General features: G+C 33.2%; 2 protein-coding genes across 2 annotated transcripts; one reads left to right on the plus strand and one right to left on the minus strand.

Moving 5' to 3' along the window:
• Nucleotides 1-6,223: 6,223 nt before the first annotated feature.
• LOC113347458 (protein HEAT INTOLERANT 4-like) lies at nt 6,224-11,363 on the plus strand. The gene is made up of 14 exons (XM_026591117.1): nt 6,224-6,768; nt 7,388-7,426; nt 7,551-7,604; nt 7,698-7,761; nt 7,903-7,961; nt 8,315-8,439; nt 8,596-8,655; nt 8,803-8,861; nt 9,529-9,605; nt 9,764-9,802; nt 9,937-9,999; nt 10,101-10,148; nt 10,328-10,456; nt 10,860-11,363. The coding sequence occupies exons 1-14, from the start codon at nt 6,421-6,423 to the stop codon at nt 10,905-10,907; spliced, it is 1,212 nt and encodes a 403-aa protein (XP_026446902.1). The 5' UTR covers nt 6,224-6,420; the 3' UTR covers nt 10,908-11,363.
• A 907-nt stretch (nt 11,364-12,270) lies between these two features.
• Nucleotides 12,271-13,009, minus strand: LOC113350881 (nuclear transcription factor Y subunit B-3-like). The gene has a single exon (XM_026594984.1). It carries the CDS (start codon nt 13,007-13,009, stop codon nt 12,434-12,436), a length of 576 nt encoding a protein of 191 aa, XP_026450769.1. The 3' UTR covers nt 12,271-12,433.
• Between the last annotated feature and the right edge of the window lie 743 nt (nt 13,010-13,752).

Genomic DNA, 13,752 nt, shown 5'->3' on the forward strand with positions numbered 1-13,752 from the left:
TGCTTTCCTTCGGCGCCAAATTATAGTTGTTACTTACACAATACACCCAAACATAAAATAAACAAATGAAAAGAGAGAATTTTAATGTATTAGGATTTAACCCTTAGTTTTAGGGATCATAGAAAAAAACCTTCGTGATTTTGTCTTACAAGAGGAGTATATTAGTTTTTGTTGGAATAATTGCTGAAAATAGCCTGCAAAACAATCATAAAACCAAACAAACAAAAATGTTATGGCTGAGTCACGACCAGGTCGCTCTCTTTAAGACGTTTCGCGGCTCTGCCCAAAATTGTGCAAGCAGTTCTTCCATATCGCGTCGTCCCCAGGATAAAACAGCCGAGTAAATTCTCTTTCACAATCACTCTTGCACTTGAGAGTATGTGATACTTGTACACTTCTATTCTTTCTCATAATCCAATTTGTATAAAACAAGTGATAATCATACACTAGTTTTCTTTCTCTCAAAAATTCTGATTTTTCTTTAACAACTCCAAAAACATTAAAGAAAAAAACTCTCTTCTTAATTTTTGTTAAACGAAAAATCTGATTTATTGTCAAGGGGTCTTAATAAAGTTTCTGTAATGAAAACAGTAATATGGTTTAATATAAACCATTATTCCTGTAACATGAAACGGTCAAAGAATTTATGACAAAAATAAATTTCTTTTATGAGTATCATTAAGATCATGAGAAATAACTTTAATAGAAAATAATAAATGGAAATAAATTTTTTTTTTAAAGAATATATTTTAAACAATCCCCCACTTATATTTTTAAAACATTGAGCAAGATCTATATAGTAATGTGCATAAGTAAAGGTATCTTTCTTTTGAACCTTTACATAGTGCTAGACTCTCTCAAAATCTAACCATAGAGTGAACATAAGTCTTTGAACTCTAGGAGATAAAAATATTGTTTAACTCACATAACTATACTAGTGTAAAGTCTAAAGCCAGCACATTACGGCCCTGTGCTTGAATCCCGATTTAATGAATGATCTAGAGAATTGCCCAAATTCTCATAGAGAGCGGCCACACTTTCACATCCATACAGGTGAATCTATCAAGAGTACTTCTATATCTAAGTACCCCACTCTAAATAGAAATATAGACATCATTAAGAGTTTTAGAAACAAAAACTCAACTTCAACTCGCTTCAGGATATCATGCCGTGGGATGAATTCTCAAAAGCATGATTCCGTGTCTATATATTATCCGTAACTTAGTCCCACTTTAACCTATATTTTGGGATCACCATTCATAGGTAGGGATTACCTTTTGAACCTATTTCTGGAATCTTGAGTTATAGGTTGGGCGTCCATCACGAACAACTTTGTCCATGTCATTTGTGAATCGTTATTCCCTTTGAACCTATTTCTAGGTGGGTATCCATCACAAATGAATCAATTCTCAATGGGCATCAAAATCATCCCATAAGATGTATTCACACCTTCTTATTAATACTTTCGTCAAAGGATCAACAATAACTCTTTTCAGACTATATATAATTCATTCTCATAGCATCAAAAATGCCTTTTTATCACCATATATGACGACTCTTCCGATGTAATTAAGGGTTCCCAACTCTTGCAATAGCCGCGGTACTATCGCATTGGATTAATGTGTCTGTTCTTCCTTTATCTAGTAGAGTACTGAATCACTCTATCCCTTTGAGGATTCATTTGAGAGGATATCTCAATCAATGTCGCAATAATATCCTTAAAGGATTGCGGTAAACATTTTTAGATAGTGTATTCTAGGTTTAAGGTTCTTTTCAGACACCTTGTAACCTTCTAAATGTTTAACTAATTATCCATACATGAATTATTAGTAAATCTGCATATATGGAACCCCCACTACAAAAGTAATATACATATAGTCCATCACGTGGCAAAAAGAAATTCCATGCTACCATACTCATTTTTTTCTAGTTCAAACACACACAGTCGCAAGCACTATAATACTAGAATCAAATGAGTGAAAATTTGTTTATAAAAACTATAGTTTTTCTTTACAAATCTTTTCCAATGTAGTGAAATAGATCCAAAAAATATTTCAATTCAAAAATTTACACTATCTTCATCCAAGTCTTTCATATCATATAATAAACTAAGCATGTTCTCAGTTTCATTAACATCGTACGAGTTAGAATACAAATTCATCCAATCACTTATGCATATATAACAAACAATCTTATGATTTATCGCATCAGTCAATTTTGAAACCATTTGATTCAATCGTTTCAAAGCTTGTTTCAAAATAAATAATCACTTATCAAATTTATATGCATTTCATTTTTATGAGAACTACAAAGTTTTTATTTTCATGCTTGGTTTACATAGAATCATCATTTAACTCATTCAATATATTTTTCTACATATGATATACAACAAATCATGCATCGTAGAAACGATATCACCAATCACAAATATAAATCCAGCGACATGAAAGCAAGTATCAAAATTAATTACCCTTTCTCTATTTGCGAAACTAAAACATTTTGTTCTTAAAACCTTTTTCAAAGATTAAAATTATGAGGAGATAAGTATCTCAAATAAAGTAATAATGATGACTAAAATTCGTTTTAGTCTTACTACTTACGCATCTACTCTTAATGATTTTGTGATCTCCATTTCTACCTAGCTCTTTAATCAAAGTTTAGCGTTCAAACATACATAGGGTAAAGAACCCCCACTATTTTCGACTCAAAATGAAATTTCAAATCAAAACCAAAATATCTAAAATTGAGAAGTTACTTATGCAAATTGCATTTCTACCCACGTTCATTATTAAATTTCTATTGACTTCGTTAGACGTCGGATTTTAGTGTTTAATACCAATTTAAAAACTATAAAGTTTCCTCATTCATACAAAAATTATTAAATTTTTTTTCTGAGCGTAAAGAATTGTTCTAAATTCATATTTACACGCGCTATGTGTTCTTTCTCATTACTAATAAAGTAATTATCCAATTTCAAATCCTTTTGGAAAAATATAGAGGACGACCAAACAAACATTTTTCGTGCAGACAACATCATCTAATTCATTACTGAAAATATGATTTTTGGTCACCAAGTTAGACTATGTGAAATACCAAAAATATCTTATAAAATACTCAAATATTTTATTTCATCTGATGCATTTAAAAACTAGCAAGATTGAGAGTCTGCATGCTTTGGTGTGTTGGGTAAAATTTGATACATGTCACTTAAAAAATCCTTAGAATTTTATTGGGAAACACAACATTCTCATACTCATCGCTAATTCCAAAATTTCATGGAAGCAAGATAAAATCACATATTTCAAGCACTCCAATGCTTCAGTCATTTCATATAAATAATACAATATTTGGTTCAAACATTCCATTATAACATTTCTATTGTAGTAGTGCAATGATCAAGTTCAACAAAAAATTAATCTCAATCTTGTTTAAACAAGATAGGCACAGGAAACTAGACTCTTTCTCATTTTGGTGGTATGAACATCTTTAAAAAGATAGTTCTAGCCCAAGCAAACTTTTGAGACCATACCAATACCAAGAATCCTAGAGATGTGAGTATAACTCAACACCACTTTCTTTCAAATGATTCGGTTCAACTTTTGAACCATAACCTATCAAAACAAATATAGTGTAAAACACCAATATATAGCACCTCTTACCGTATCCACAATTCACATTAACTTAGCTCGAAAAGCATTGTTAACAATATTTGATATTCTTGCAATGCCGTGTAATGCAAACATATCAAATAACTTCATAATTAAAATTATGTCATTTCTTGGTGAGAGTTGGTATTCATATTTGTTTGGCTAGGTTTCTTATTCTTTCGGTTTTGGTTGGGTGTTAAATTCTATCTCATAAGTTCTAAACGTGTATGAGTCACTCATATATTGTCATAAATAATATTTCTCAATATCCAGTTTCCATACAACTCATTCTAAGATTGAATAATCAATTTATTTCAATATGGAATGCAATTATTTGATCACCACAATAACTACAAATAGTTCATCAAACATACCTCATTTGCTTTGAAATCTCAATTGGTCATAAACCATTGTCCACTCTTCCCACAACAACGAAGAAATCTGCAAAACCATTGCTCCACACATCGATTAATCTCCAGTATTTACTTGTAATTTTTATTTTCATTGGAAACAAAAACTTGCTCAAGTAAGTTAAATTATCACCTGTCACAATCATTTAAATGTGAGCATTTTTAACCCAAAATATGTAAGGTATGTACTTATATAATTACTTAAAAATCAAATGAAAAATAGTACTCCAAGTATCAAACAGAAATAAAGTTTTATAGTTATAACGTCATAGATTATAACTTTCTACTAAGCATATTATCAAACATATGGCGTGCACTAGTTTGATTTACAATAGTGATTTTATCTTATCATTACCAAAACAAGAATAAAGTAGTAAAATCAAAACATGATTTTTATTGTAAGTTCTTACATCTCTAACCACTAAGCTCAAGTATCACGATTCATACTTTGGACATACATACACAACGATTTTAAAATCACAACATCTCTCAAACCAAAAATATAAATAGAAATTTTCAAAATGGGTTTTGAAGATAAATTCATGATCTACAAGTTTCATGTTACACACGAATTCAAAATAATAACACAAAGATCAGAAAAACGAAATTATTCGAGACTAAATTTCTACTCGTTAGAAATTTTCAGCAATGTTATGTGATTTTGTAAAATACCTTAAAAATACTTTTCAGACTCCAAAAATTCTGAAATTTTACAGGGATGATCCTAACGATATCTAATACATATGGTATAAATTTCAAGACCAAATTCGTTTTACTTTAAGAGATCCACAGAAAACTCTATAACATGTTACAACTATCATCTATTAAGATTTGACATCAAAATTCAGTTTTTGGTTATCAAGAAATCAAAGAATTCAAACATCATGTTAAATCGTTAATGAAATATTATACCAGAGTAACTCAATAAAACAAACTAAACGATGATACTTATCGTCTTTTAAGCAATAGTTTCGCGGCTCTGACCAAAATTGTGCAAGCAGTTCTTTCATATCGCGTCGTCCCCAGGATAAAACAGCCGAGTAAATTCTCTTTCACAATCACTCTTGCACTTGAGAGTATGTGATACTTGTACACTTCTATTCTTGCTCATAATCCAATTTGTAGAAAACAAGTGATAATCATACACTAGTTTTCTTTCTCTCAAAAATTCTGATTTTTCTTTAACAACTCCAAAAACATTAAAGAAAAAAACTCTCTTCTTAATTTTTGTTAAACGAAAAATCTGATTTATTGTCAAGGGGTCTTAATAAAGTTTCTGTAATGAAAACATTAATATGGTTTAATATAAACCATTATTCTTGTAACATGAAAAGGTCAAAGAATTTATGACAAAAATAAATTTCTTTTATGAGTATCGTTAAGATCATGAAAAATAACTTTAATAGAAAATAATAAATGGAAATAAAATTTTGTTTTAAAGAATATATTTTCAACAGTTTTTTTTTGAAATGGGAATCCCCTAATTTGGTAGGGGGAACCTTATTTAATTACGAAAACTACGATATTACAGTTCTTACATTGCGGATAAATTTTACCAAGTTTCTATCATCGAGTACAATATTGGAGATAAAAGATGGCGTGTGTTGTCCCAAATTCTTGTTGCCAATGTAGTAGGGTGTTGTTGTTGTTGCTCTTCCGTCTCGTTTGCTAGCTTATCCGCCACTTGGTTTGCTTCTCGATAGTCATGGATTAGCTTGACATGTGGTATTTCCTCCATTAAGGTCCTGATCTCCTGTATCATTCCTTGTAGGTAACACGGGTTGTTATCACTTTGGTTCTGGACCAATTGTACGATAGTGTTCATATATTTTAAATAATTTTAATTAAGATATATTTAGTATAAAATCTGACAAAAAATTTGAATAGAGTCCACCAATCCGTGACATTCACCATCGAGACCGAAAAAAATATCTGACAAAATTTCCTCGGATATCCTGGTTAATGATGCTGCATCGCTCCATAATCGATGCATCTTAAGCCAAACATTAAACCTAATCTTCCATTTTCCCTTATGACCTTTGAATAAACACCAAACACGACAAATTAATTCTAATCCACCCGTTAGCCTGAAATCTACGCAGCTTTCAAATACGCAGCTTAAATACTCACGTGCCCACTCTTTCTCTCTCTCTAAAATTTGAAATTTCTGGATCCCCGAAGAAAAACCTACACCGCTATTTATTACCTCTCTCTCTTACTCTAGAGATATCAAATCCACTCTTGCGTTGTCTCAACGCCGTAAAATAAACCCTATTTTTTCTGAATCTGTTTGAAAATCCCCAATTTCAAACCCTAAATTTGAAAACTTAATTCCTTCTCCTCACAATCACAAGAAAGAAACAATGGCGAGAAAAGCTAAGGCTGGAACTAAGAGAAAGGCGAACCAGAAAGAAGTTGAAAAAGAAATCCCTAAACAAGTTGAACAAGAAGAAGCTGCAGAGGAGCAAGAAATTCCTAAAGAAGTTGAAGAGGACAAAGAGAAAGAAGAAGTTCCTGAAGAAGAACAGCCAAAGAATAAGAAACAGAAGAAAGATGAGGTTGTTGAGAAGAAAAAACAACCAGCTAAAGGTAAAGGTAAAGCTGTTGCTACAAGATCAACAGCAGCGACTACAAAAAAGGAAAGGAAACCCAGGGTTACTAAGCCTAAACCCAAAGAAGAACCTGAATACTTTGAGGATAAGCGGAATATGGTTTGCATTCTATCTCTATTTTGGCTTTTTTGTTGTGGTTTTAAATTCTGATATGTTTGATTCGATGAATGCGGTGTTTTATTGAGATTTATATTGAATGAGTGCTCAGATTCAAGATTCGATGTTTTTATTTTAGCATGATGTGTACCCCTTTTGATTGAGGTTACTTTACTTCTGTTTCTGAATCAAAGAAAATTTCTGGTTTTCTACATTTCTGGTTGAAAGTTAGGCGGTTTTGGTACTGTATGTTATAAATATTATGTGTAATATTTTTTTTTTTACATTTCGGTTTAGTTTATAAGCTTCTTTTGAATGTTCTAGGTTTGAGTTTAATGTTTTCATAATTAAAGATGTAAAATACACGGATGTGTATATTAGGGTAGCAAGTTTTGAATTCGTTGAAATGTTGTACTCTATGCAGTTTGGATCTTAATTGTGTTAGCTGATTTGTGTTTTGAATTTAACCTTGCACTGGTGCTTGAATTTTTTCTACTGCATATATTAATCAATAAATTATTTTTTATTTATTGTTTTCTATTTTGAATGCCCAACTGTTGTGGCTTGTAGTTTTATTTGCATTCTCTTTATATTTATTTATTTTGATTGTTGTGTTTTGCAGGAGGATCTATGGACCACTGCATTTCCAGTGGGCACTGAGGTTTGAATGAATTTTGTCTTCGTTGGATTTTTTTTCTTAGTCTAAACTTTTGATCTGTTGGAGGTTAAGCTTCTCTTGTCGTTTTGTTTTCCATTTTCACAAAATACATGTTTGTTATTTGCAGTGGGATCAGATCGAAACTCTTTATGGCTTTAAATGGAGTTTCTCAAATCTGGAAGTGAGTTTTTATTATCTCTTTTCATTACCTCTCATGGTTCTCTTCTTGGTGTAATGTGGATAGAAGGTACTAACAAGATTTTTTGATTTGCAGAATGCTTTTGAAGAGGGTGGACTACTGTATGGAAAGAGAGTCTATATATTTGGCTGTACAGAACGTAAGTGATATTATATGTTTGAGTCCTTGTAATTCTGCAGAGACAGAGTTACTTTTTTTCTTAGTGATGCTTTAGCTTTCAGTCTGCCAAGCATTAAACAGAATAGTTGTCAATATGATATCTTTGCTTTCGTCTTTGCAGCTCAATTGCTCTCCGTGAATGGCGAGGGAAAACTAGTTTGTATACCTGTCATTGTTGCTGTAAGTTGCTAGTCAATGGTGTTTGCTTTTATCAATATACAATGCCATTTCTTTTTGTATTTGGAATTGGGTGTAATCCCAAAAGGGTTACGAACAATATATAACTGGACATGATGCTTTGATGATGATTTTGTCAATATCCAAGTGGTCAACATGATGATTTGTCAATATCCAAGTGGTCAAACATAGATGTATGGATACATATTATCACTTGTAAGTTATAGGCGGACACGTGTATCAGTGTGGCAGATATTGTAATCATTCACAAGAGGCGCCAACTGTGAAGGCATTAACATCCTTCCTACTCAAGTTAATGATGTAATGACTTCTTTCCTTCTCCTTATGCTGAACAGATTGTTAATGATTTCCCTCCTTCTGATAAGATCGGTATCAACTCGGTTCAACGGGAGGCAGAAGAAATTATCCCTATGAAACAAATGAAAATGGATTGGGTTCCTTACATCCCATTAGAAAAAAGGTACCTTCTGCAACATTAATGACTGATGCCTGAATCATTGGTTTTTATCCAGTAGTTTCTTTGGATGTATTTGAATTGGTGCAGTGACATGAGTTTTTCTTTGGATGTATTTGAATGGGTATCATATATTTGTATTGCATTGTTTTACTTTTACAGGGGTAATCAAGTTGAGAGATTGAAATCTGATATTTTTATCTGGAGCTGTACACAGAGAAGGTATTGATTTTTATTTGTTTGGATTATTTTTCTTTCTAATAGTTTTCCAGATTACGTTTGAGTAGTGTTAGTTAATAGTTAGTGACTTAGTGTAGGTTCTTTGTTTCATGCTAATCATTATATTTTCTTGCATTTTGTTTAATGCAGAGCTTCTCTGAGATCCCTGAAAGAGGATCATTTGAAGAAGTTTGAATACTGTCTACCTTGTGCGTGTTCTAAATCTCTACTGACATATTTATTCTTCTGTTCAATTCTGTTGTGTTCATGATTATATGTTATGTTGTTCCCTCTCTCTAACAAGAGTTCTTCATTTTGTAAAGTATGTTTGCGCACGCATACTGACCGTGGTGGGCATGGTAGTGTCCCCAAAGAAGCATAAGAAAATGATTATAACTATATTCATAGCCCAAATTTGTCTCCTTTTATTTGGAGCAAGGTTGTTTTTTGATCTCCGCTGTCTAGTCCAACACTGCCTTATTAGGGCATGGTAGTGTCCACAAAGAAGCATAAGAAAATGAACATAACTATAAACTATCTAAGCTATACGAATCATTGTTCGACCACCTGTTCATAGCCCAAATTTGTCTTCTTTTACTTGGAGCAAGGTCGTTTTTTGATCTCCTCGGTCTAGTCCAACACTGCCTTATTAGGGTGTTTGGTTTTGAGATCACTGTGCCCAAAAATTTAACCCTAATATAATTGTGTAGAAGTAATTATGGTGCCTCTTTTTTCTATATAAATTTACCTGTAGTAAAATTTAGTTGCTCATCTTACATGGATCAGTACCATGGAATCAATACTCTAAAAGTAGAGTATCAGATCCATTCAGTGTCTGCGGAGACGCCATTTAACAATTTACAATATCGTGTGCAGATTTTTATAATCCATTCAGGGAGGAAGAAATCGACCAGAGCACTGTTGTTGACATAATGTTTCCAATAGAACCACCAGTGAGTCGTTCTGTACACATCTGTAAATAATTGAGCAACTTAAGCAACGGCCTGCCTATCGTATGATGCTGGCAGCTTTTAATTCTAACAGTTGACTGGAAAATCTGTCATACTCAACCTCTGATTAATAACGTTTTTTTATTCTTGTTGCTTTGCAGGTTGTATGTGATTTTGATTGGGAACTTGATGACCTTGAGGTATAGATCACCAGCTTTGTTCTCGTTATCCTCTTTTAGGGTAGAGGACCGTTGTTCGTCTAAGAACTATTTCTGTTCCGACTCCTGAGTCGATTTTCTAATTTGCTCTCTAAATTTTTCTAATGTGTTACTAGGAGTTCGTTGATGAGAAAGTTACAGATGAGGTAGTAACAGAAGATCAAAAAGATGCGTTTAAGGTAACTAACTAATAACTATGTCTGTCTGTTTGATGGGAAATTCTAGTCATCAATAATATAACTCTCACCTGACCGACCAACCTTTGCCTTGGCAACATCAGGAATTTATCAGGGAGAAGGTTAAAGAAGCAAAGAAAGCGAACCGAGAGGTATCAGAAATTAGTGTTTTTTTGTTATTTATTTATGCAATGTATTTTCGGTCGCTAAGGAAGGCATTAGTCATATATGCTGTTTTTAAAATCAGACAACACTTGAAGATTCCATAAAGGTCAGGTGTGAAGTATATCCTAATTTTCTTATAAGAGGCGTGTTCTTGTAATCCTTGTAGGCTAGAGAGGCACGAAATAAAGCAAAAGAAGAAACAAGTGAAGAGACCAAGAGAGCTTTTGAGAGCATGAGGTTTTACAAATTTTATCCAGTAAAAACTCCAGATACTCCAGATGTGTCAGAAGTCAAGGTAATTTCTTTAATATTTTCGGCCTCACACTTATTAGGTATAATGTTCTCGTTTAAGTAGAATAGTAAAATCCACTTACTTGGTTATATATAACTGTTAGTATTAGGTATAAAGTTCTCGTTTAAGTAGAATAGTAAGATCCACTTACTTGGTTATATATTAGTATATATGTAACTGTTAGTTCCACTTGGAAATGATCTGAGAAAGAGTTTTGTTAGAGTGATGATCTTCTCCACTGCGGGTGCTGACATCTGTGTTCAGATTACTTTAACCTTGTACTAGGGTGGCAATTAGCAAATGCATGCATGATTATTCTTAGTTCAATTGAGTTATCCTAACAACACTTCTGACTTCTTTTATCTTGTCTCGTTTTCTTTTCTGTCTGGGGTGTTACACTATGCAGGCTCCCTTCATAAATAGGTATTACGGGAAGGCACACGAGGTTCTTTAGAGTGCTGCAGAAAGGACATCATCATATTGTCTTTACATTATTCTGGTAGACTTAAAAATATGCAAGAAATTTCAGTGAAGAGTTGTCAGGAGCTGAAATGTCTTTTGTTGGTTCAGAAATGCATGGGACTAGTTGTGAAATTCCATCCTCTGCAACTCTTTATTGCGGAATTAGCCAAAGCTTCGACTGAAAACCCTAGGAAACTTCAGGGAGTAGGTTATTCTTTACCCATCAGATCAAGATATGTAGGAGAAAATATAGAGACAGCTTGTAATATTTTCGGAAATTGACAGGGGGGTCTTTCCCCTGCTGTATCTACAGCAATTTTGTAATACTTTGAATCTTTGATACTCTGAATGTTACATGAGCAGAATCGTATTTGTATGCTTTTGTCACAACTTTTCTAGCCAGTTCGCTGAGGGGAATAACGAATGAAATTCTCTTTTAGTTCTTTCATTCTAGTGACGGTGGGCTGTTCTATGCATGTTCCTTCTTTTCCTTTTCCTTTCCGTTCAGGTCGATAAGGAAATAGATTAACTGGAGCACACTAGTCATGTGTTCAGAGCCTTACGTAAAACAACCAAGAAGTACCCAAAAACCTGAGTTTGAGTTCAAGCATAAAGATCACTGACACTGGAATATCTCTTTTTAGTACAATGCAATACTGCAACACACTTCGAAGGGGTTGGCGTGGCTCTTCAAAGTAGAACTTGGATAATCTAGGGAGAAATGTTGAAGAGCATTGTGGAGGGATTGTACGACAAACTTGCTGTCAGTGTGGGGAACGGTTAGTCAGGGGATCCTGCGCTGAACTCTAGTCAGCGTCCATAAAAGATAGTTTCCAACAGTGACAAACCTTATGAAACCCAGAACTGATTCTCTAGCTTCAAGCAACAACCACCAAACAACGATGCTAGGTATGTGGTAGGAGGTATTTCGTGTTGAAATCTTTCGACTAGCATAATGCCGATGTCTATGGAGGAAGCAGATATTTTGGCCGCATAGCTCCATAACATTTTCTGGTCAGTTTTAAAGAAAAATAAGGGCCGGCCTTGTTTTTCCAATCCATAATTGTCATTCAGGTTCAATCCTATCAAATGAGGTTAGAGAATAAATTCTCGGATGATGAAATTTTGGGGTAACTGTCGTCATCTGACCTCGGTAAACTCAATATTTCTCATATACCAGCTCGGTAAAGGAAACAAATTGTAGTATTATAAGGAAGCTATAATACTTAGAATTCTGAAAAACATACTAATGCTTCAATGAGCAAAGTCAATACTGGTAAACAACAAATGGAAAATTAAACATATTCCCATATATATATATATATATATATATATATCGAAAATTAGCATTGCCTTCACAATTTGGATGAGATAATTTCCTCGGAACAGGTGATCCGACTTTCTGTTAAATAAGTTACGAACAAATAAATAGTTTTATTTTCCATCTTTAACCCTTTTTCTTTGAGAGGGTTTGATTAGCTATTCTTTATTAGGTTTCGGACTTGATGGAGAGGAATTTTACCATGGTCTCGACCCGGTAGAATACGAACCTGCATTGACACCACGAGGTTTTGAACTTTTAGTGATAAAATTAGTGACTATTTTATTTCCAACGGATCTTCCACTAATACTATCATTAGTTGTATTACTAATTATCTCCTCTTTCAAGGGAAATTGGTCATCATCATCTCCATGTCTAGCCATATTGTTCTTTTCACCTTCTACCTCTCTATATTTGTTCAGGTAAATCTTTAGAGACCCGACGTAATTCTCGAAACCAAGTGTAGTCATAGCCCATAAAAGATCGTCTCCATTGATTGTCTTCCTTTTCTCTCTTTGACATTTATCAGATGCTTCACCGGTTACAAAGCTAATGAACTCTGATACACATTCTTGAACTGTTTCTTTAGCTTTTTTTGATATCTTTGCATTTGAAGGAAGCGAGTTCTTCATGATACGACTCACGTTAGCTATGGGTAGAAACTGGTATTGATCTTTAGAGATGTTAGCAGTAGCACTGTCATTATCGTTGGCAGAACCTGCGGAGGAAGTAGGACTTTTCACCTCGTTGTTTTGTGATCTTTTTCTTGTCATTTTAGAGAAATATGATGAAATGAAATGAAGTAGTGAGTGTATGTAAGTTGGTTTCTAAAGCCAAGAGAAAACAAGTATTTTGTCGAGAAACAACAACTTAACCCTTAATTCTTACCAACGGACGTAGGTATCTTAAAAGTGAAAAATAAGAAAAGAAGGGAATGGAAGAAAAAGAGAGCTGTCTCACTTTTTTGCTTGTTTCTATTCGCAATGATTCTCGTTCATGAACAAAAAAAGAATATCAAGGTTATGGTGTTGAAATAAAAACCAACTCATATATAATTATATAAGTAAAGTATAAAAAACCTTAAATATTAAAGAAAACTTCAGTTGGTTACTTGATTCTATTCATGAAAAGAGTTTGTGAAATAATGAGGAAGTGACAAATGTCTTATTTATAGAACTACTACCATTGTTAACCATGGAAACTCTAAGTCAAATTAAAACAAGTATATCTAATATGGATTCTGTTTAATATTTCTAAGGAAATTTCTTTCTTCCTTTGCAACTTGTTTATTTTTTTCATTAATTCGCCGGTTCTTGGATTGTTTTTATTTACTTGACTATTTCATTAAAGTCAAATAATAAAATTATGTAATAACCCCTTTGAGATTCCATTACCATTTGCTAGCACTAAACGTATCTTCCTTTTGGATTATGTTTTGAAATAAAGGATAGAAATTTATAGAAAAGCATCTTTGAATTAAGTCTTCGTAATGGCGGCAACATGATATCCAACTGTT

This window comes from Papaver somniferum, chromosome 2 (assembly GCF_003573695.1).
Source record: "Papaver somniferum cultivar HN1 chromosome 2, ASM357369v1, whole genome shotgun sequence".
In the NCBI taxonomy this organism is placed as follows: Eukaryota; Viridiplantae; Streptophyta; class Magnoliopsida; order Ranunculales; family Papaveraceae; genus Papaver; species Papaver somniferum.